The 22,500-nt window shown below is 41.5% G+C and overlaps 1 protein-coding gene across 7 annotated transcripts in view; it reads left to right on the top strand.

Moving 5' to 3' along the window:
• LOC133572122 (unconventional myosin-IXAa-like) overlaps positions 1-22,500 on the top strand; it is a 278,579-nt gene that overhangs the window by 249,474 nt on the left and 6,605 nt on the right. For all 7 annotated transcript variants that reach the window (XM_061924842.1, XM_061924841.1, XM_061924840.1 and 4 more), the window contains 8 exons: positions 1-67; positions 270-331; positions 401-593; positions 6,916-7,044; positions 10,146-10,251; positions 10,327-10,458; positions 14,863-14,986; positions 21,347-21,549. The exon at positions 1-67 is cut by the window's left edge and continues 45 nt beyond it. In XM_061924842.1, coding sequence (XP_061780826.1) covers positions 1-67; positions 270-331; positions 401-593; positions 6,916-7,044; positions 10,146-10,251; positions 10,327-10,458; positions 14,863-14,986; positions 21,347-21,549 — 1,016 coding nt within the window. The remainder of the gene's footprint in view (positions 68-269; positions 332-400; positions 594-6,915; positions 7,045-10,145; positions 10,252-10,326; positions 10,459-14,862; positions 14,987-21,346; positions 21,550-22,500) is intronic.

The raw sequence follows: 22,500 nt of genomic DNA, 5'->3' as shown, positions 1-22,500 counted from the left end.
ATCCCGACCTACTGCGAGTACTGCTCCTCCCTCATCTGGATGATGGACCGAGCCTGCGTCTGCAAATGTGAGTGAAAAAACACTCGGAACTCCCACTTCCTGTTCTGTGGTTATGGGCACACTTTTTTTGTATTCGCCACCACTGACACTTGATAGGTGGCATTGTTGACAAAACACAATAAAAGCAAAAGACTTTACAGCCACTCACGTAAAGTCAGTTAGTTGGGCTTTACAGGTGCCACCTCTTATGTAATGTGTGTGTGTTGTAGTGTGTCGCTACGCCTGTCACAGGAAGTGCTGCTCCAAGATGGCCACCAAGTGCAGTAAAAAGGTATAGACCACCGTCCGCCAGCGCCACCTGTGGAAGCCATAACGTGTTTGCCGTGTGTGTGTCAACAAGTACGATCCCGAGCTGTCGCCTCGTCAGTTCGCCGTGGAGCTTTCCAGGCTGACCAGCGAAGAGCGTGCCGTGCCCCAACTGGTGGAGAAGCTCATCAACTACATCGAGATGCACGGCCTCTACACGGAGGGCATCTACAGGAAGTCGGGCTCCACCAATAAGATCAAAGAACTTCGTCAAGGGCTGGACACAGGTGAGACCCAAACAAGTTGATTTGCAGTAACGCTTTCAGCCCAGCAGATGACGCCTCAATGAAACACCAACAGAGTGTCAGTGTAGTGTCATTGCACTCAGTGAGTGGGCCACTTACTCACTTAGGTGTCAGTTACTCATCACTTTATTGTTGTAAATAGGGCTGCACTAAACATTTATTTCTTGAATCGATACATTTTTCAATTAATTAAATAATCTGTCAATTGTATTTCTTTATGTATCTAATATTTTGTGTGTGTAGCGGTACAACAATTACGACTGAATTCGCTCCTAAAAACAACAAAAATGTTCTTATATTTCGAAATTTTACATGCATGTTGTTTGGTCGGGGATACAAAATAAAATGACCTCGAGCCATTTTACTTCCTCCGCCATTATTCAGAATCGCCCTTGATGCCTTTTTAAGTGCTTGTGCATCACAGCGTGCTGCTGTGAAAAGTCATCTCTAATTTGCAGTTTAGGACAGGGTAGGATAGACTTTATTTATCCCACAATGAGAAAATGCTGTGGTTGCAAAAAGTCAAAAAAAAATAAGGTAAAAAACACATGAGAGCAAGAGAAACATCAAAAAATGTAAAAGGTCACAGAGCTGATGCAACCAGTGGCGCCATTTCTACATACAGCTAAAAAAGTGAAACCCAACGAAGAACCATATTAATAACTGATACCAATACATTTTACTTAAAAATATTTAGGACCACTCAATGATTTTGGCTTTATAATTTTAATCACAATTATAATCTGAAGAAAAACACATGAAGGCATTATTAAAATATCCACTAAATATTTCATACTTTTGTTTCATACAAATGTTTAGGCAGTAAAGCCGAAATCCACCTTTTAAACTAACAAAAAATACAAAAACACAGATTTTGTGAAAATAAGATGTTGATCTCTTCACTAGTATCAATCACATTCTGTTGCTATCTTTGGTATCAACAGCATCGGTTTACGGATCGATGCACCCGCTGTGATCGCTGGGCACACGGCAGATACCGATACTTTGTGCAAATATACCTAACGTGTATATTTTGTGTGTTTTCAAATAATAACATATCTATCTTAAAAAAATAATAATAATAAATTGTAAGAAAAAAATATATATAATATCTGTTTAGCTTTTTTTCCAAAATAAAGAATGTCAAAATGGCCCCCCCACACTTGACTTTTCAGTATGTGGCCCTTGGTGGAAAAAGTTTAGACACACCTGATCTAAAATAATAGAGGCTTTCAAAATAAATAAATAAATACTTAAAATATAAACAAAGTTTGGATCATAAGTTAATTAAAATAACAAAATAATACTAACTTTTAGATTGATTTGATAAATGTTAGAAGCTCTCAAAATAAAAAAAATGAATATACTTAAAATATAAACAAAGTTTAATTACTTAATTAAAAAAATGTAATGATACTAATGTATTAACACATTTAAAAATATTACAAGCTATCAAAACAAAAACTAAATATACTCAGAATATAAACAAAGTTTAGTTAGTTCATTTAAAAAAATACTAATTTATTTATACATTTAAAGAATATTACAAGCTCTCAAACAAAAATAAAATATACTTTAACTAATTAAACTTTGTTTATATTTTGTTAATTAAAAAATAACAGTAACTTATTAATACATTTAAAAAATATTACAAGCTCTAAATAAAAATAAAACGTTTAATTAGTATTATTTTATTTGGTAATTAACTAACTAATTAAACGTTTTATTACTTATTAACACATTTAAAAAATATATTACCAGCTCTTAAAATAAAATATAGTTAAAATATAAACAAAGTTTAGTTAGTTATTTAAAAAATAAAATAATACTAACTTTTTAATACATTTAAAAAATATTACAAGTTCTTAAAACAAAAATAAAATATACCAAAAGTTTAATGAGTTAATTAAATAAAAATAATAATAATAACGTATTAATGTATTTAAAAAAATATTACAAGCTCTTAAAATAAAATATAGTTAAAATGTAAACAAAGTTTAGTTAGTTATTTAAAAAATAAAATAATACTAACTTTTTAATACATTTAAAAAAATATTACAAGCTCACAAAACAAATAATATATATCCATCCATCCATCCATCTTCTTCCGCTTATCCGAGGTCGGGTCGCGGGGGCAGCAGCTTAAGCAGGGAAGCCCAGACTTCCCTCTCCCCAGCCACTTCGTCCAGCTCCTCCCGGGGGATCCCGAGGCGTTCCCAGGCCAGCCGGGAGAGATAGTCTTCCCAGCGTGTCCTGGGTCTTCCCCGTGGCCTCCTACCGGTCGGACGTGCCCGAAACACCTTCCTAGGGAGGCGTTCGGGTGGCATCCTGACCAGATGCCCGAACCACCTCATCTGGCTCCTCTCGATGTGGAGGAGCAGCGGCTTTACTTTGAGCTCCCCCCGAATGACAGAGCTTCTCACCCTATCTCTAAGGGAGAGCCCCGCCACTCGGCGGAGGAAACTCATTTCGGCCGCTTGTACCCGTGATCTTGTCCTTTCGGTCATGACCCAAAGCTCATGACCATAGGTGAGGATGGGAACGTAGATCGACCGGTAAATCGAGAGCTTTGCCTTCCGGCTCAGCTCCTTCTTCACTACAACGGATCGATACAGTGTCCGCATTACTGAAGACGCCGCACCGATCCGCCTGTCGATCTCACGATCCACTCTTCCCCCACTCGTGAACAAGACTCCGAGGTACTTGAACTCCTCCACTTGGGGCAAGATCTCCTCCCCAACCCGGAGATGGCACTCCACCCTTTTTCGGGCGAGAACCATGGACTCGGACTTGGAGGTGCTGATTCCCATCCCAGTCGCTTCACACTCGGCTGCGAACCGATCCAGTGAGAGCTGAAGATCTTGGCCGGAGGAAGCCATCAGGACCACATCATCTGCAAATAGCAGAGACCTAATCCTGCAGCCACCAAACCAGATACCCTCAACGCCCTGACTGCGCTTAGAAATTCTGTCCATAAAGGTTATGAACAGAATCGGTGACAAAGGGCAGCCTTGGCGGAGTCCAACCCTCACTGGAAACGTGTCCGACTTACTGCCGGCAATGCGGACCAAGCTCTGACACTGATTATACAGGGAGCGAACTGCCACAATAAGACAGTCCGTTACCCCATACTCTCTGAGCACTCCCCACAGGACTTCCCGGGGTACACGGTCGAATGCCTTCTCCAAGTCCACAAAGCACATGTAGACTGGTTGGGCAAACTCCCATGCACCCTCAAGGACCCTGCCGAGAGTATAGAGCTGGTCCACAGTTCCACGACCAGGACGAAAACCACACTGTTCCTCCTGAATCCGAGGTTCGACTATCCGGCGTAGCCTCCTCTCCAGTACACCTGAATAGACCTTACCGGGAAGGCTGAGGAGTGTGATCCCACGATAGTTGGAACACACCCTCCGGTTCCCCTTCTTAAAGAGAGGAACCACCACCCCGGTCTGCCAATCCAGAGGTACCGCCCCCGATGTCCACGCGATGTTGCAGAGTCTTGTCAACCAAGACAGCCCCACAACATCCAGAGCCTTAAGGAACTCCGGGCGGATCTCATCCACCCCCGGGGCCTTGCCACCGAGGAGCTTTTTAACTACCTCGGCAACATCAGCCCCAGAAATAGGAGAGCCCACCTCAGATTCCACAGGCCCTGCTTCCTCATAGGAAGACGTGCTGGTAGGATTGAGGAGGTCTTCGAAGTATTCTCTCCACCGATCCACAACATCCGCAGTCGAGGTCAGCAGAGCACCATCGCCACCATACACGGTGTTGACACTGCACTGCTTCCCCTTCCTGAGGCGGCGGATGGTGGTCCAGAATTGCTTCGAAGCCGTCCGGAAGTCGTTTTCCATGGCTTCCCCGAACTCCTCCCATGTCCGAGTTTTTGCCTCTGCGACCGCTGAAGTCGCAGACCGCTTGGCCTGTCGGTACCTGTCCGCTGCCTCAGGAGTCCTATGAGCCAAAAGAACCCGATAGGACTCCTTCTTCAGCTTGACGGCATCCCTCACCGCCGGTGTCCACCAACGGGTTCTAGGATTACCGCCACGACAAGCACCAACTACCTTGCGGCCACAGCTCCAATCAGCCGCCTCGACAATAGAGGCGCGGAACATGGTCCATTCGGACTCAATGTCCAGCACCTCCCTCGTGACATGTTCAAAGTCGTTCCGGAGGTGGGAATTGAAACTCTCTCTGACAGGAGACTCTGCCAGACGTTCCCAGCAAACCCATACAATGCGTTTGGGCCTGCCAGGTCTGTCCGGCATCCTCCCCCACCATCGCAGCCAACTCACCACCAGGTGGTGATCGGTAGAAAGCTCCGCCCCTGTCTTCACCCGAGTGTCCAAAACATGAGGCCGCAAATCCGATGACACAACTACAAAGTCGATCATGGAACTGCGGCCTAGGGTGTCCTGGTGCCAAGTGCACATATGGACACCCTTATGTTTGAACATGGTGTTCGTTATGGACAATCTGTGTCGGGCACAAAAGTCCAATAACAAAACACCGCTCGGGTTCAGATCCGGGCAGCCATTCTTCCCAATCACGCCTCTCCAGGTTTCACTGTCGTTGCCAACATGAGCATTGAAGTCCCCCAGTGGCACGAGGGAATCACCCGGGGGAGCACTCTCAAGTACTCCCTCGAGTGAATCCAAAAAGGGTGGGTACTCTGAACTGCGGTTTGGCGCGTAAGCGCAAACCACAGTCAGGACCCGTTCCCCCACCCGAAGGCGGAGGGAAGCTACCGTCTCGTCCACCGGGTTGAACTCCAACATACAGGCTCTGAGTCTGGGGGAAACAAGAATTGCCACCCCAGCCCGTCGCCTCTCACTGCCGGCAACGCCAGAGTGGAAGAGAGTCCAGCCCCTCTCGAGAGAACTGGTTCCAGAGCCCTTGCTGTGCGTCGAAGTGAGTCCGACTATATCTAGCCGGAACTTCTCCACTTCGCGCACTAGCTCAGGCTCCTTCCCCCCCAGCGAGGTGACGTTCCACGTCCCAAGAGCTAGCTTCTGTAGCCGAGGATCGGACCGCCAAGTGCCCTGCCTTCGGCTGCCGCCCAGCTCACATCGCACCCGACCTCTATGACCCCTGCTATGGGTGGTGAGCCCATTGGAGGGGGGACCCACGTTGCCTCTTCGGGCTGTGCCCGGCCGGGCCCCATGGGGACAGGCCCGGCCACCAGGCGCTCGCCATCGTGCCCCCATCCATCCATTTTCTACCGCTTATTCCCTTCAGGGTTAATTAAAAAAATACTTATGAATTAATTTAAAAAATTATAACAACCATAATAAACACTGGTAAATGTGCAACTGAACATTAGTTTTTTCGTACTAGCAGAATTTTTGACACACTATGTTATGCAGTTACACAATCGTACTATTATATTTTTTTTTAAATTCTATTTTCACATGGGAAAAAAAACAGTAAAAATTTAAGAAAAAGAGGGGAAAAAAAGAGGAATGGCTGACACATTCCAACGAATGATTAATAATAATATACTTAGTCACCAATAATACAAAGGTGACACAATATCTGTTAATAACTTTTTTTAAATAAAATATGTAAAATATCAATATGTCGTCCTATACTTTGACTTTTCAAACTTGGTGGAAAATGTTTGTACACCCCTGAACTAAAGTATCGGAAGTATCGATATTTTGATTTGAGAATAATTATTAGTGCATAAAGATCTGGTATCGATATTTCAGTATCAATCCGCTCATCACTAGCAAACAGCAACAGTTGCATCTTTTGCTTTAATATGATCATTTTTCTAGGCTCTCGTTAATGTAATTGTTCATTTGTTGTTAATAACTGCTTTCTTTCCGCTGCAACACGCTTCCAAATGCACTTTTTAAACTTTATTACTAAGCACTTATTCTTCTGTCGTTTCAAGCTAGTTTAGCGTTAGCATGTTTCCTTGTCGTCTGCTCCTCTTTTGCTCCATGTGTCGCATTTTTAGCCTTTTTCTCAATTTTCACAGTGATAATAATGCTTGTAAGAAATATAGTTTTATTTGTCGCAATAGAGGTGATGTATGCAACGTGTAACTTCACATAAGCGACTAACGAAGCTAACAAACTAATGGTTCGCAAGAGTTGTGGTTGCTTCCTGAGTTTAATCCAGGCTTCAGTGTGAATCGAGATCGTGATTTTTTTCTTATAATTTTTGTGCCGCCTTCGCATAAATGATTCCATGACCTTGCTCAGTTTGTAGAAGAAATTAAAATATGACATTTGATGTTAAACAGGAAGTGTTTGTGTCCTGCATTGTCCATGATAACCTTGTCTTGTTCCAGATGTGAGCAGTGTGAACTTGGACGACTACAACATCCACGTCATCGCCAGTGTGCTCAAGCAGTGGCTCCGCGACCTCCCCAGCCCGCTTATGACCTTTGAACTCTACAAGGAGTTCCTCAGAGCCATGGGTAAGCGAGTCACGTGATCCTTGTTCTACTAAGGGGCCATAGGCTGACAAATCCAAGGATGAGGGGCCCGTTTTAGTAGTTTTCACCTTCAAAAACAGTACAATATATGGATTTTTATCAAAGAACTAGAAAATGCAATTTTGGTAAATCATTTTGTGTGAATGCTGAAGAGCCAAAGCCGAAGTGAAATGCTAACAGTTAGCATGCTGTCTAGATAGCGTCAATTAACAAAAAATGTGAGCAAAATGAAAAAAAAAAGCTAGCATGCTAACAGTACTATGCTAACAATAGCATGCTTTTACAGCTAGCATTAGTGAAAAATCAAAATATATGACACTGAGGTGCCTGTTAAATAAGCTAAAAAAGCTAGGATGCTAATGTTAGCCTGTTGAAATGCTAACTATACATGTGTTAAGCACCAAAATATATTACTTGTGTACCTTAAAAATGTGTTTAAAATGTTAGCCTGCTAATGTTAGCATGCATCAATTACAAAAATATGACGGAGGTGTATACAGCACCTACCAAATTAGCTTAAAAAAAAGCTAGCATACTGATGTCAGCATGCTAACAGGTATCATTTGTCAAGTAATAAACTATTTTACACTGCAAAATTTGCACACAAAAAAAGCTAGAAAGCTATTGTTAGAATGCTGAAATGCTAACTGTAACATACGTCACATACCAAAATGTATTACTCTGAGGTGTGTACCTTCAAAATTAGTTAAAAATGCTAGCCTGCTAATGTTTGCATGAATTAAGTACCAAAATATGACTGAGGTGAATACCTACAAAATTAGCTTTAAAAAACTTGCATGCTAACAGTTATTATACGTCAAGTAATAAAACAGTTGATGCTGCAAAATTAGCAAAAAAAAAGCTGGCATGCTATTATTAGAATGCTGTAATGCTAACTATAACATGTGTCACGTACCAAAAATGTATTACTCTGAAGTGTGTACCTTAGAAATTAGCTTAAAATCGGGGGACGGCGTGGCGCAGTGGAAGAATGGCCGTGCGCGACCCGAGGGTCCCTGGTTCAATCCCCACCTAGTACCAACCTCGTCATGTCCGTTGTGTCCTGAGCAAGACACTTCACCCTTGCTCCTGATGGGTGCTGGTTAGCGCCTTGCATGGCAGCTACCCCCATCAGTGTGTGAATGTGTGTGTGAATGGGTAAATGTGGAAGTAGTGTCAAAGCGCTTTGAGTACCTTGAAGGTAGAAAAGCGCTATACAAGTACAACCCATTTATCATTATCATTATCATTTAAAATGCTATCCTACTAACATTAGCATGCATCAAGTACCAAAATATGATGGAGGTGTATAGCTACAAAATTTGATTTAAAAAAGCTGCCATATTAACGTCCGCATGCTAACAGGTATCATACTTCAAGTAATAAAAGATTTGACGCTGCAAAATTAGCAAAAAAAAAGCTAGCATGCTATTATTTAAATGCTGAAATGCTAACTGTAACATGTGTCACGTACCAAAATGCATTACTCTGAGGTGTGTACCTTAGAATTTAGTTTAAAATGCTAGCCTGCTAATGTTTGCATGAATTAAGTACCAAAATATGACTGAGGTGAATACCTACAAAATTAGCTTTAAAAAGCTTGCATGCTAACAGTTATCATACGTCAAGTAATAAAACATTTGACCCTGCAAAATTAGCAAAAAAAGCTAGCATGCAATTATTAGAATGCTGAAATGCTAACTATAACATGTGTCACGTACCAAAATATATTACTCTGAGGTGTGTACCTTCAAAATTAGTTAAAAATGCTAACCTGCTAATGTTTGCATGAATTAAGTACCAAAATATGACTGAGGTGAATACCTACAAAATTAGCTTTAAAAAGCTTGCATGCTAACAGTTATCATACGTCAAGTAATAAAACAGTTGATGCTGCAAAATTAGCAAAAACAAAAGCTGGCATGCTATTATTAGAATGCTGAAATGCTAACTATAACATGTGTCACGTACCAAAATGCATTACTCTGAGGTGTGTACCTTAGAATTTAGTTTAAAATGCTAGCCTACTAACATGCATGCATCAAGTATCAAAATATGATGGCGGTGTAGAGCTACAAAATTTGATTTAAAAAAAAAGCTAGCATATTAACTAGAGATGTCCGATAATGGCTTTTTTGCCGATATTCCGATATTGTCTAACTCTTAATTACCGATTCCGATATCAACCGATACCGATATATACAGTCGTGGAATTAACACATTATTATGCCTAATTTTGTTGCGATGCCCCGCTGGATGCATTAAACAATGTAACAAGGTTTTCCAAAATAAATCAACTCAAGTTATGGAAAAAAAATGCCAACATGGCACTTACATATTTATTATTGAAGTCACAAAGTGCATTATTTTTTTTAACATGCCTCAAAACAGCAGCTTGGGATTTGGGACATGCTCTCCCTGAGAGAGCATGAGGAGGTTGAGGTGGGAGGGTGGGGTAGAGGGTAGCGGGGGGTGTATATTGTAGCGTCCCGGAAGAGTTAGTGCTGCAAGGGGTTCTGGGTATTTGTTCTGTTGTGTTTATGTTGTGTTACGGTGCGGATGTTCTCCCGAAATGTGTTTGTCATTCTTGTTTGGTGTGGGTTCACAGTGTGGGGCATATTTGTAACAGTGTTAAAGTTGTTTATACGGTCACCCTCAGTGTGACCTGTATGGCTGTTGACCAAGTATGCGTTTGCATTCACTTGTGTGTGTATAAAAGCCGTAGATATTATGTGACTGGGCTGGCATGCAAAGGAAGTGCCTTTGAGGTTTATTGGCGCTCTGTACTTCTCCCTACGTCCGTGTACCACTACGTACAGCGGCGTTTTACTCATAAATTTTGAAACCGATACTGATAATTTCCGATATTACATTTTAAAGCATTTATCGGCCGATTATATCGGCAGTCCGATATTATGGGACATCTCTACATATTAACATTTGCATGCTAACAGGCATACGTCAAGTAATAAAACATTTGACGCTGCAAAATTTGCAAAAAAGCTGGCATGCTATTATTAGAATGCTAAAAATTGTGCCGCGGGCTGTTAACATTTTTTAATTACTGTTGGTCTTGTTTCCAGGCCAAGTGGACAAGCGGGAGGTGATCCGAGGCGTGTACTCGGTCATCGAGCAGCTGAGCCGCACACACCTCAGCACGCTGGAGCGCCTCATCTTCCACCTGGTCAGGTGAGCGCTCTACAGCGCCAAATGGACGGCGTGCTGGTCAACTATGGTTTCATTTACGGAGTGTTTTTGTCTCAGGATCGCACTGCAGGAGGAGACCAACAGGATGTCGGCCAACGCGCTCGCCATCGTCTTCGCTCCCTGCGTCCTTCGCTGCCCCGACACCATCGACCCCCTGCAGAGCGTCCAAGACATCAGCAAGACCACTGCGTACGTAATGTTTACCGTCCTCTACTCTGGGGACACAACTAAGTTTACGTACGACTTCTGTTCCTACGAACCCCTTGTTTGATTGATGCAAATATTGCTTATTCAACATTATACTTATTTAAGCAGCTAAACACAAAGTGGAGACTAACATTTCCCACCAGGGTCTAACCCAGTCCTTTTCTCCCAAAATAATACAGTTTATACATTTCATCTCATCATCCAAAACATCTTTATTCATACTTTATTTAGTCATGTAAGAATTAAACATTCCTTTTTAGACATATTTAACTGTAACACATTTTTATCCTGTGGTTTACATTTTTTATCCAAAATATTTCAACTTTATTATTTTTCTCTTTTCTATACAATTATAGCATTTTTCCCTTTAAAAAAAAATTCCTCGTAAAATAAAAAAACGTTTTTTCGTAACAAGATTTTTCACAGAAAATTATCAAATCTTTCTCATGCTTAATTTTATTAAAGTAAAAACATAGTAAAATTATTCTTCATATGAGTATTGTATTCATGCTTGTCTTTTAAATGAAAACAAATTCTTGTAGAATCTAAAGACTTTGATAAAATGATGATTCAGTAATTGGAAGCGTTAAAAATGCTAGCCTACTACGTACGAAAATATGACTCAGATGTATACAGTACCTACAAATTTAGCTTAAAAAAAAGCTATCATACTTTTAAAAGTGTGGCAAACAACATTAAATGATGTGGCAGGCCAGATTAAATAGCGTAACAGGCTTCGTTAAAAAAGGAATGGCAGACCACATTAGATAATGTGGCAGGCCACCTTAAATGATGTCGCGGACCACTTACAATGACGTGGATAACCACGTTAAATAATTTGGGAGACCACATTAAATAATGTAACGGGCCACATTAAAAGGTGTGGCAGACTACATTAAATGATGTGGCAGGCCAAATTAAATAGCGTAACGGTCCACGTTAAAAGGAATGGCAGACCACATTAGATAATGTGGCGGGCCACATTAATGATGACGTGGACCACTTAGAATGACGTGGATAACCACATTAAATGATTTGGGAGACCACATTAAATAATGTAACGGGCCACAGTAAAAGGCGTGGCAGACCACATTAAATGGTGTGGCAGGCCCAATTAAATAGCGTAACTGTCCACGTTAAAAGGAGTGGCAGACCACATTAGATAATGTGGCGGGCCAAATTAAATAATGTCGCAGACCACTGAGAATGACGTGGATAACCACATTAAATGATTTAGGAGACCACATTAAATAATGTAACGGGCCAAATTAAAAGGTGTGGCAGACCACATTAAATGAAGTGGCAGGCCAAATTAAATAGCGTAACGGTCCACGTTAAAAGGAATGGCAGACCACATTAGATAATGTGGCGGGCCACATTAATGATGTCGCAGACCACTGAGAATGACGTGGATAACCACGTTAAATGATTTGGGAGACCACATTAAGTAATGTAACGGGCCACAATAAAAGGCGTGGCAGACCACATTAAATGGTGTGGTAGGCCAAATTAAATAGCGTAACGGTCCATGTTAAAAGGAGTGGCAGACCACATTAGATAATGTGGCAGGCCAAATTAAATAGAGTAACGGGCCACATTTAAAAAGGAATGGCAGACCACATTAGATAATGTGGCAGACCACCTTAAATGATGTCACGGACCACTTAGAATGACGTGGATAACCACGTTAAATGATTTGGGAGAACACATTAAATAATGTAACGGGCCACATTAAAAGGTGTGGCAGACCACATTAAATGATGTGGCAGACCACATTAAATAGCGTAACGGTCCACGTTAAAAGGAGTGGCAGACCACATTAGATAATGTGGCGGGCCACATTAAATGATGTCGCAGACCACTTAGAATGACGTGGTTAACCACATTAAATGATGTGGCAGACCAAATCAAATAATGTAACGGGCCGTTTAAAAGGTATGGCAGACCACATGAAATGATCTGGAAGACCACTTTAAATGATGTGGCAGGCCAAATTAAATAACATAATGGGCTACATTAAAAGGTGTGGCAGACCACATAGAATGACGTGGCGAGCCAAATTCAATGATGTGGGAGGCCACATTAAAAGGTGTGGAAGACCATATTAAATTATGTGGAAGACCATATTAAATTATGTGGAAGACCACATTGAATCCCCTTTATTTATATAGCACTATTAACAACAAAACTGTTTCCAGAGTGCTGCACATAAAAAGAAACAATAAAAAGTAATTCAATTATAAGCATTTAAAATAAAATGAGTAAAAAAAAAAAAATCAATAAAATAGAATAAAACAATAAAAGACACAGAGGACCACAATAATCACACCGATTTAAAAGCCAGAGAATTATTTAACATCAAATGACGTGGGAGGCCACATTAAATAACGTAACGGGCCACGTTCAATGGTATGGCAGGCAACTGAGAATGATGTAGGAAGCAACATTGTATAATGTAGCAGACCACATTAAATGACGCGCAAGACCACATTAAATGACACTGCAGGACACACTAAATGACGTAATGGGTCACCTTAAATGACGTAATGGGCCACTTTGAATGCCGAGGCATAACACATTAAATTATGTTGCAGACCACCTCGAATGACATTGTGGCCCACATTGAATGATGTTTGGCGGGCCACATAAAATAACGTTGTAGGCAACTTTAAAAGGCGTGGCGGATGTCGTGGACCACTTAGAATGACGTGGATAACCACGTTAATGATGTGAAAGGCCACATTAAATAATGTAACAAGCTTTGTTAAAAGGTGTGGCAGACCACGTTAAATGATGTGGCAGACCCATCCATCCATCCATTTTCTACATTAAATGATGTGGCAGGCCACATTGAAAGATGTGACAGGCTACATTTAATGTAACGGGTCACATTTAATAACGTATGTGGTGGGCCACGTTGAAAAACGTGACAGGCCACATTTAATAATGTGGCGGGCCACATTAAATGATGTCATGAACCACTTACACTGACGTGGATAACCACGTTAAATTATGTGAGAGGCCTCAATAAATAATGTAACGGGCTATGTTAAAAGGTGTGGCAGACCACATTAAATGATCTGGCAGACCACATTAAATGATCTGGCAGACCACATTAAATGATCTGGCAGACCACATTAAATGATGTGGAAGACCACATTAAATGATGTGGAAGACCACATAAAATTATGTTGCAGACTACTTTTAAATGATGTGGCTGGCCACTTTGAAAGATGTGACAGGATACATTTAATGTAACGGGTCACATTTAATAACGTAACATGCCACATACAATGACACGCCGGACCTCATTGAATGATGTGGCGGGCCACATTGAATAATGTGACGGACCACATCGAATAATGTGACGGGCCACATCGAATGATGTGACGGGCCACATCGAATGATGTGACGGGCCACATCGAATGATGTGACGGGCCACATCGAATGACGTGACGGGCCACATCGAATGACGTGACGGGCCACCTCGAATGATGTGACGGGCCACATCGAATGATGTGACGGGCCACCTCGAATGATGTGACGGGCCACCTCGAATGATGTGACGGGCCACCTCGAATGATGTGACGGGCCACCTCGAATGATGTGACGGGCCACCTCGAATGATGTGACGGGCCACCTCGAATGATGTGACGGGCCACCTCGAATGATGTGACGGGCCACCTCGAATGATGTGACGGGCCACATCGAATGATGTGACGGGCCACATCGAATGATGTGACGGGCCACATCGAATGATGTGACGGGCCACATCGAATGATGTGACGGGCCACATCTGAATGATGTGACGGGCCACATCTGAATGATGTGACGGGCCACATCTGAATGATGTGACGGGCCACATCTGAATGATGTGACGGGTCACATCTGAATGATGTGACGGGTCACATCTGTGACGGGCCACATCTGAATGATGTGACGGGCCACATCTGAATGATGTGACGGGCCACATTGAATGACTTTGCGGGCCACATAAAAAGATGTGGCAGGCCACATTGAAAAACGTGACATTATATAACAGAACAGGCCACATAAAATGATTAAAAACAGTAAATAGTCAAGTTACCGTTACACAAATAGCGATCTTTCTGTAAATGTCTGATGATCATAATATCGATATGATGATAGCACAACAATCATCCTAACTAACAACTCGACAATGGATGCAAATAACTTTGGTCTTGAGGAGCCAGCGTCCTGCCAGGGCTTCCATTGTCAAGTGTTCAAACATAAGCGAGTGTCAGCCCCTGCTTTGAAATGTATATTTGTGGGCAACAGCCCCACCTGGTGGAGCCTGTGTTGACTGCAGCAACCTTTTACTAAATTAAATGTTGGTGTAGAAATCAAAGGTGTGGTCCTATGCAGGTGCGTGGAGCTGATCATCAACGAGCAGATGAGCAAGTACAAAGCTCGCCTGAAGGACATCAACAGTTTGGAGTTTGCAGAGAGCAAAGCCAAGAGCCGACTGACGCACATCAGGAGGTCCATGGTAAGACCGAGGGCAGGTGAAACTGACACTTTTTTTTTTCCAGCTCCATCAAGCAGCCGACACGCTTTCTCACCCATGCAACACATTTGTTGCCATCAAAATCCTCCACACAATCCTAGGCACAAATGTGATAAATAGGAATCTTAGTGGAGCTGCAGTTCTACTTTTCCACTTAACCCAAATGTATCCTTCCTTCCTTCCTCCCCCCAACCCCTCCTTTCAGAAACCTGTACTTATCGCTGTTAGGTTTATGAGCATAACCCGCACTGCCACCCCGGTATGTATGCCCCGCCCCCTCCACCACTCCCCACCATCAGTGCCACTCCATTCACCCGTCTGTCCGTTCAGAAGTACTTTTTGCTGTGGTTGTCGCGACTACCTCCCAGGATAAACAACCTTTTCTTGTCCGGTTACGTCAGGGCTGTCCAAACTTTTTGACTTAAGGGCTAAAAAAATGTATAATGGTAAATGGGTTATACTTATATAGCGCTTTTCTACCTTCAAGGTACTCAAAGCGCTTTGACACTATTTCCGCATTCACCTATTCACACACTGATGGCGGGAGCTGCCATGCAAGGCCCTAACCACATAATGGATATATAATTAATATACCGTATATTACCAAATAGTAGCCCGGGCGTTTATTTCACAAAATCGATTTTGGGGACAGGCGTTTGAAAGAAGCTGGCGGTTATTTGCACAAGGATTTTATTTATTTTTGCACCAGCCTGCACCAGGCCATTATTTGGTTACGATGGTTACTGTCCAGTATTTTTTTTTTCCGTACAAAAAACTTTAAATGTAAAAGCTATTGTAAACATACAAACAAAAAAAAAAGAGATCAACCTGAGGTAGGCTAGATCAACAAGGCCTCTACATGGCAGTAGTGCAACAATTGTCAAATAGAATACCAATGCTAAAAATAAATAAACGTTTTAAATAAAGCAGCCTACCGGGAAAAATAAAATGATGGTACCAAGTATTTAAGTATAAAACCCACCATCAAAACAGAACAATAATACTGTCACTTAAATAAAATAAAGGCTACAGTACTCCCAGTTTTAAATAAAGCAGCATACAGGAAAAATAAAATGATGGTACCAAGTACTCTATAAAACCATCAAAACAATAATACTGTAGCAAACGCAACCCCAGTAGCATTTTAATCTAAATTATGCAAATAACAGCCCATGGGCGGCTATTTGGACATAGGCGGTTATTAGGAAGAGGCGGTTAATTCACAAAATGGGGTCAGACCCCGGGCGGCTATTAGGACATGGCCGTTTATTTGCCCAAGGGCGTTTATTTGGTAATATACGGTAATTGGATATTAAGAGTTTGACTCCTACCTTGTTTACTTCCCTGATGACCTCCTAAAAATGTAGTAATCAATCAGAAATATCAAGCAGCTAAAATGCGCCAAACATGGATAAGTGTGGCGAGTGTTTTGCATTTTTCCCATAATGGGTGTAAATGGGTGTAATTTTTGATTTTTTTATGGTGAAGAGAGGTTTGTTTTATAATTTCCACAAAGTTCAGTGACCATGGCTGTTGACATTTTGTGTTGGTTAGATTTTTTTTTTTTTTGCACCATGACTAGGGAAGGTTGTTTGCATTGGTTAATATTAGAGATGTCTGATAATCAATCAATCAATCAATGTTTATTTATATAGCCCTAAATCACAAGTGTCTCAAAGGGCTGCACAAGCCACAACGACATCCTCAGTACAAAGCCCACATAAGGGCAAGGAAAAACTCACCCCAGTGGGACGTCGATGTGAATGACTATGAGAAACCTTGGCGAGGACCGCATATGTGGGTAAACCCGCCCGCCCCCCTCTAGGGAGACCGAATGCAATGGATGTCGAGTGGGTCTAACATAATATTGTGAGAGTACAGTAATGGCTTTTTTGCCGATATCCGATATTCCGATATTGTCCAACTCTTAATTACCGATATCAACCGATATATACAGTTGTGGAATTAACACATTATTATGCCTAATTTTGTTGTGATGCGCCGCTGGATGCATTAAACAATGTAACAAGGTCTTCCAAAATAAGAGAACAACTTCAACTCAAGTTATGGAAAAAAATGCCAACATGGCACTGCCATATTTATTATTTAAGTCACAAAGTGCATTATTTTTTTTAACATGCCTCAAAACAGCACCGTGGCATTTGGGACATACTCTCCCTGAGAGAGCATTAGGGGGTTGAGGTGGATGGGGTTAAGGGGGCGCGGTTGAGGTGGGGGTGTATATTGTAGCGTCCCGGAAGAGTTAGTGCTGCTAGGGGATCTGGGTATTTGTTCTGTTGTGTTTATGTTGTGTTACGGTGCGGATGTTCTCCCGAAATGTGTTTGTCTTTCTTGTTTGGTGTGGGTTTAGTGTGGCGCATATTTGTAACAGTGTTAAAGTTGTTTATACGGCCACCCTCAGTGTGACCTGTATGGCTGTTGATCAAGTATGCCTTACATTCATTTGTGTGTGTGAAAAGCCGTAGATATTATGTGGCTGGGCCGGCACGCAAAGGCAGTGCCTTTAAGGTTTATTGGCGCTCTGTACTTCTTTCTACGTCCGTGTACACAGTGGCGTTTTAAAAAGTAATTCATTTTACTTTTTGAAACCGATAATTTCCGATATTAAATTTTTTAAAGCATTTATCGGTCGATATCGGCAGTCCGATATTATCGGACATCCCTAGTTAATGTAAGTAAATGCTGTGTGTCACTACATTAAGAGGCATTTCCTTCTTTCTTTTCACCATGATTACGGACGTTTGTTTGCATTGGGTCATATAAATAATAATGTGCATTGCCACATTAAGAGGCATTTCTTTCCTTTTTTTTGGACCATGACTAGGGAAGGTTGTTTGCAATGGGTCATATAAGTGAATGCAGTGCGTTACCACATTAAGAGGCATAATAAAAGACATTGACTTGAAAATCTTATGTTGTCCACTAGATGGTGATAATATAGTGGCATTAGAAGCATCAAACTTTTCAAATGAATCCAATTTCCCTGCAGGCTAGATTTGTCTCGCGGGCGGGCCAATTTGATGACTTTGGACACCCCTTGACCGTTGCGCGCTCTCCCTAAATTCACAACGTTAGCATTGGCTTCAATGTTTCTCGCAGGACGGCAATGTGCATATTTGCATAATTGGCATGTGGAAAAAGTGAGTACAAAACTTGAAAAGTCATCAATCTACAAAAGGTGAACATGATAGGCTACTAGCAAATAGCAGCTAAGCACACAATAGCACATAAGTTAGATATATGTACAAATAAAATTTCAGTTTAAAACAGCACATTAGTCAATATAAACAAAAGTCAAATATTTATAGATACATATTACTTACACATACAAAGTCTGCAAGGCAGAAGTGTGTTACAAAGTATCCAGTAAAAAAACGTTTCCGCATTATTCAACTTATTGCTTCATTACCTTAACTTAATGAATTATTATGGCCTCTAGGTGTCGTCAAAAAAACAATTACCACTCCACTTCAGCTTAAAGGCAGCATAAGTGCATTCCAGACAGTTAACAATAAATAGATTTGTGTTTTTCATCCCACCGGAAATTCCCCAATTGTATTCACATATTGTGTACTATAGTCCAGTGTTTTTCAACCTTTTTTGAGCCAAGGCACATTTTTTTCATAAAAAAAATACGGAGGCACACCACCAGCAGAAAAGGTTAAACAATGAAACTCCACCAGGTTGTCCTGCCTTATTTTGAGTTTGTTGTTGTTTCCTGTGTGTTGTGCTTTAGTTCTTGTCTTGCGCTGTTATTTTGGTGACCCTTCCTGTTTTGTTGGTATTCTCCTGTAGCAGCTTCACGCCTTCCTTTGAGTGCTATTGCCCGCACCTGCTTTGTTTTCGCAATCAAGACTCTAAGTTGTGCGTACGCTATCCTTCTATGTGGGGACATTGTTGATTGTCATGTCATGTACGGGATGTGCTTTGTGGACGTCCTCTTTGCTCCACACGCTGTAAGTTTTTGCTGTCGTCCAGCATACTGTGTTTGTTGACTTTGTAGCCAGTTCAGTTTTACTTTTGTTTTACATAGCCATCCCTATGCTTCAGTGCCTTTTCCTAGCGGGACTTGCCTTGTTATTTTTTGGTTTAAGCGTTACATACCTTTTTACCTGCACGCTGTCTCCCGCTGTGCTCTGCATATTGGGATCACGACAAACCATACTCGACGCGTTCCGACTTCTACAAAGCAATGAACTACCTGCTGCCACCTACTGGTATGGAGTATTACAAGATTACCCTGCCAAGCTCTACACAGCACAGGCACTAGACAACGGCACATTATTATGATTATTGATTTGCAAAAAAATATTTTTTGGACCAATTAGGTGAAGTTGCATAATTTCCCACGGCACACCAGACAATATCTCACGGCACACTAGAGTGCCGCGGCACAGTGGTTGAAAATCACTGCTATCGGCGATCCAATAGCGATATCAAATATCGATTGACTATCAGCAACAAAACAAGTATCGGATTATATCAACTAGCATCTAAAATGTCCGATAGAAGCAGTCCTGCATCGTGTTAACTTGTGCAAAGCTGGACAGCCAGTTAACATCTAAATGTCCTCCAATAAGCACGCAAGGTTGGTCTTATTAGATTTGAGTCATGTCATTGACAAAAGGTGGGTTATATGGGTCACTAGGAGCTAGCAGCTACACAACAGCTAAGCAGACAAAAGCACACAAGCTAGGCTAACGTAATAGGTGTCCTTAATTGAACAATATTGCAGTGTAAAACAACACATTTGTCAATATAAACAAGTATAGTTGCATATTACTTACACATGCAAGGTATCCAAGGCAGCGGCATATAAGAAAGTATCCAGTAACAAGCGTGTCCGCATCAGTCAATTTTCTACGTCATGAGATTGATGGATTATTATGGCAACAAGGTGATGCCAAAAAAAAAAAATACCACTTCAACTTAAAGACCATTCAATTTGGTTATTAATGAATAGGTTAGTGTGTTTCATACTAACAAACCTTTTCTAATGTTCCACACTATAAAAATATTCAAATGTATGTATGATTCCCACTGATATCGTATCGGCCAATACTCAAGGGGAAATCGTATCAGAAATGAAAAAGTTGTGTCGGAACATACCTGTATGTCACTAGTCGCTATTTTGAAAAAGAGAGTATGTAGAAGGTTTTGATGACTTGACTTGACTAAATCTAGTCAAAGTTAGCAACACCGATCGCTCCTGCTACGTCGTCTTATTCTCTGGCAGACTAGAGCACCGTTGCAATGCCATCTAATGTGCGGGGTTGTCACGACAGACTAAAGTCACAGACAGTCCTGTTATAATGTGTTTATTAACGGTGGCGAACACAAATAAATAAATAAATGAACGTATGAGAAATATTAAGTTTGTTTTAATAATTTGTTTTGTGGTGTTTTGCAATGGGCAAATGTGACTACACTGACGCATCTTTCTTCTCGCTAGCACTTAGCCCAGGGGTCGGCAACCCGCGGCTCTAGAGTCGCATGCGGCTCTTTAGCGCCGCCCTAGTGGCTCTCTGGAGCTTTTTCAAAAATGAATGAAAAATGGTAAAAGATGAGGGGGGAAAAGTCTATTTTTGGTTTTAATATGGTTTCTGTAGGAGGACAAACATGACACAAACCTCCCTAATTGTTACAAAGCACACTGTTTATATTAAACATGCTTCACTGATTCGAGTATTTGGCGAGCGCCGTTTTGTCCTACTAATTTTGGCGGTCCTTGAACTCACCATAGTTTGTTTACATGTATAACTTTCTCCGACGTTCGAGGACGTGTTTTATGCCACTTCTTTTTCTGTCTCATTTTGTCCACCAAACTTTTAAGGTTGTGCATGAAAGGTGAGTTTTGTTGATGTTATTAACTTATGTGGAGTGCTAATCAGACATATTTGGTCACTGCATGACTGCAAGCTAATCGATGCTAACATGCTATTTAGGCTAGCTATATGTACATATTGAATCATTATGCCTCATTTGTAGCTATATTTGAGCTCATTTAGTTTCCTTTAAGTCCTCTTAATTCAATTTATATCTCATGACACACTATCTGTATTTAATATGGCTTTTAATTTGTTGCGGCTCCAGACAGATTTGTTTTTGTATTTTTGGTCCAATATGGCTCTTTCAACATTTTGGGTTGCCGACCCCTGACTTAGCCAAACCGCCGCTAACGCTACGACTGTGTCTTGCTAGCCTGCCTTGTAGTGTGGTCCTGTGGCGGTGGAAACATGTTTGTACTCCATCAACATCTGCGACCTCCACGTCGTTCCCGCCGCTTTTTTGTCCGTACTGATGCTTTCGTTTCATGTGCAGAGCAAGAGCCGGCTCCGCCAAAGCGCAGCCCACGCGCATTCGTCGTCGCCGCCGCCGAGTCCGAAGGTGCCCCCCTTGGCCGAAGGAGAGAGCGCAGCAGGAGAGGATCCTGCCGGGGCGGGTCTAAGCGAGCAGAAGCAGCTCGCCATGCAGCAAGAGGAGCGGATCCTTGCCGAGCAGATCGAGAGTCTGCAGAAGGAAAAGTACGACAGAAATGTTAATATATATATATATATATATATATATATATATATATATATATATATATATATATATATACATATATATATATATATACATATATATATATATATATATATATATATATAGTTTTAAGTAAAATGTGGAACGTGTTAAGTACACTGATAATTTATTATTATTGTTTCAGCTGAGTCCAATTACAGGTTGTGGTAAAAATGACATCCTGGTTCTTTAATTTTCTTTTTACTAAATTTACTCTATCAATGTCTATACCAGGGGTGCCTAAACGTTTTCCACTGAGAACCAAACACTGAAAAATGGGGCCAGTTTGATATTTTATATATATATATGTATGTATGTATGTGTATATATATATATACCGTATTTTTCGGATTATAAATCGCTCCGGAGTATACGTCGCACCGGCCGAAAATGCATAATAAAGAAGGAAAAAAACATATATATAAACGTATATTGCAGCCCGGAAAAGTTAGGGCTGCATGGGATTCTGGGTATTTGTTCTGTTGTGTTACGGTGCGGATGTTCTCCCGAAATGTGTTTGTCATTCTTGTTTGGTGTGGATTCACAGTGTGGCACATATTTCTAACAGTGTTAAAGTTATTTATGCGGTCACCCTCAGTGTAACCTGTATCACGATTGATCAAGTATGCGTTGCATTTACGTGTGTGTGCGTACAGAAGCCGCACATTTCTTGTGACCGGGCCGGCACGTTGTCAGAATGGATGAAAAGCGGACGTGACGACAGCTCGTAGAGGACGTTAAACGCAGTGCCTTTTAAGGCACGCCCCCAAGACTGTGGTCCGGGTGGACTACGAGATATAATGACTGATGAACACCATCGTTCGATAATGAAGGTTGCCTCAGCTCAAAGCCTGAGCCCCGACATTAATGAACTAGCATCCAAGAAAAGATGGCAGGTATCTGGCTTGGGC

This window comes from Nerophis lumbriciformis, linkage group LG29 (genome assembly GCF_033978685.3).
Source record: "Nerophis lumbriciformis linkage group LG29, RoL_Nlum_v2.1, whole genome shotgun sequence".
Taxonomy (NCBI): Eukaryota; Metazoa; Chordata; class Actinopteri; order Syngnathiformes; family Syngnathidae; genus Nerophis; species Nerophis lumbriciformis.
Note: the sequence above shows the minus strand (reverse complement) of the source record. Positions and strands in the feature narration are given on the sequence as shown.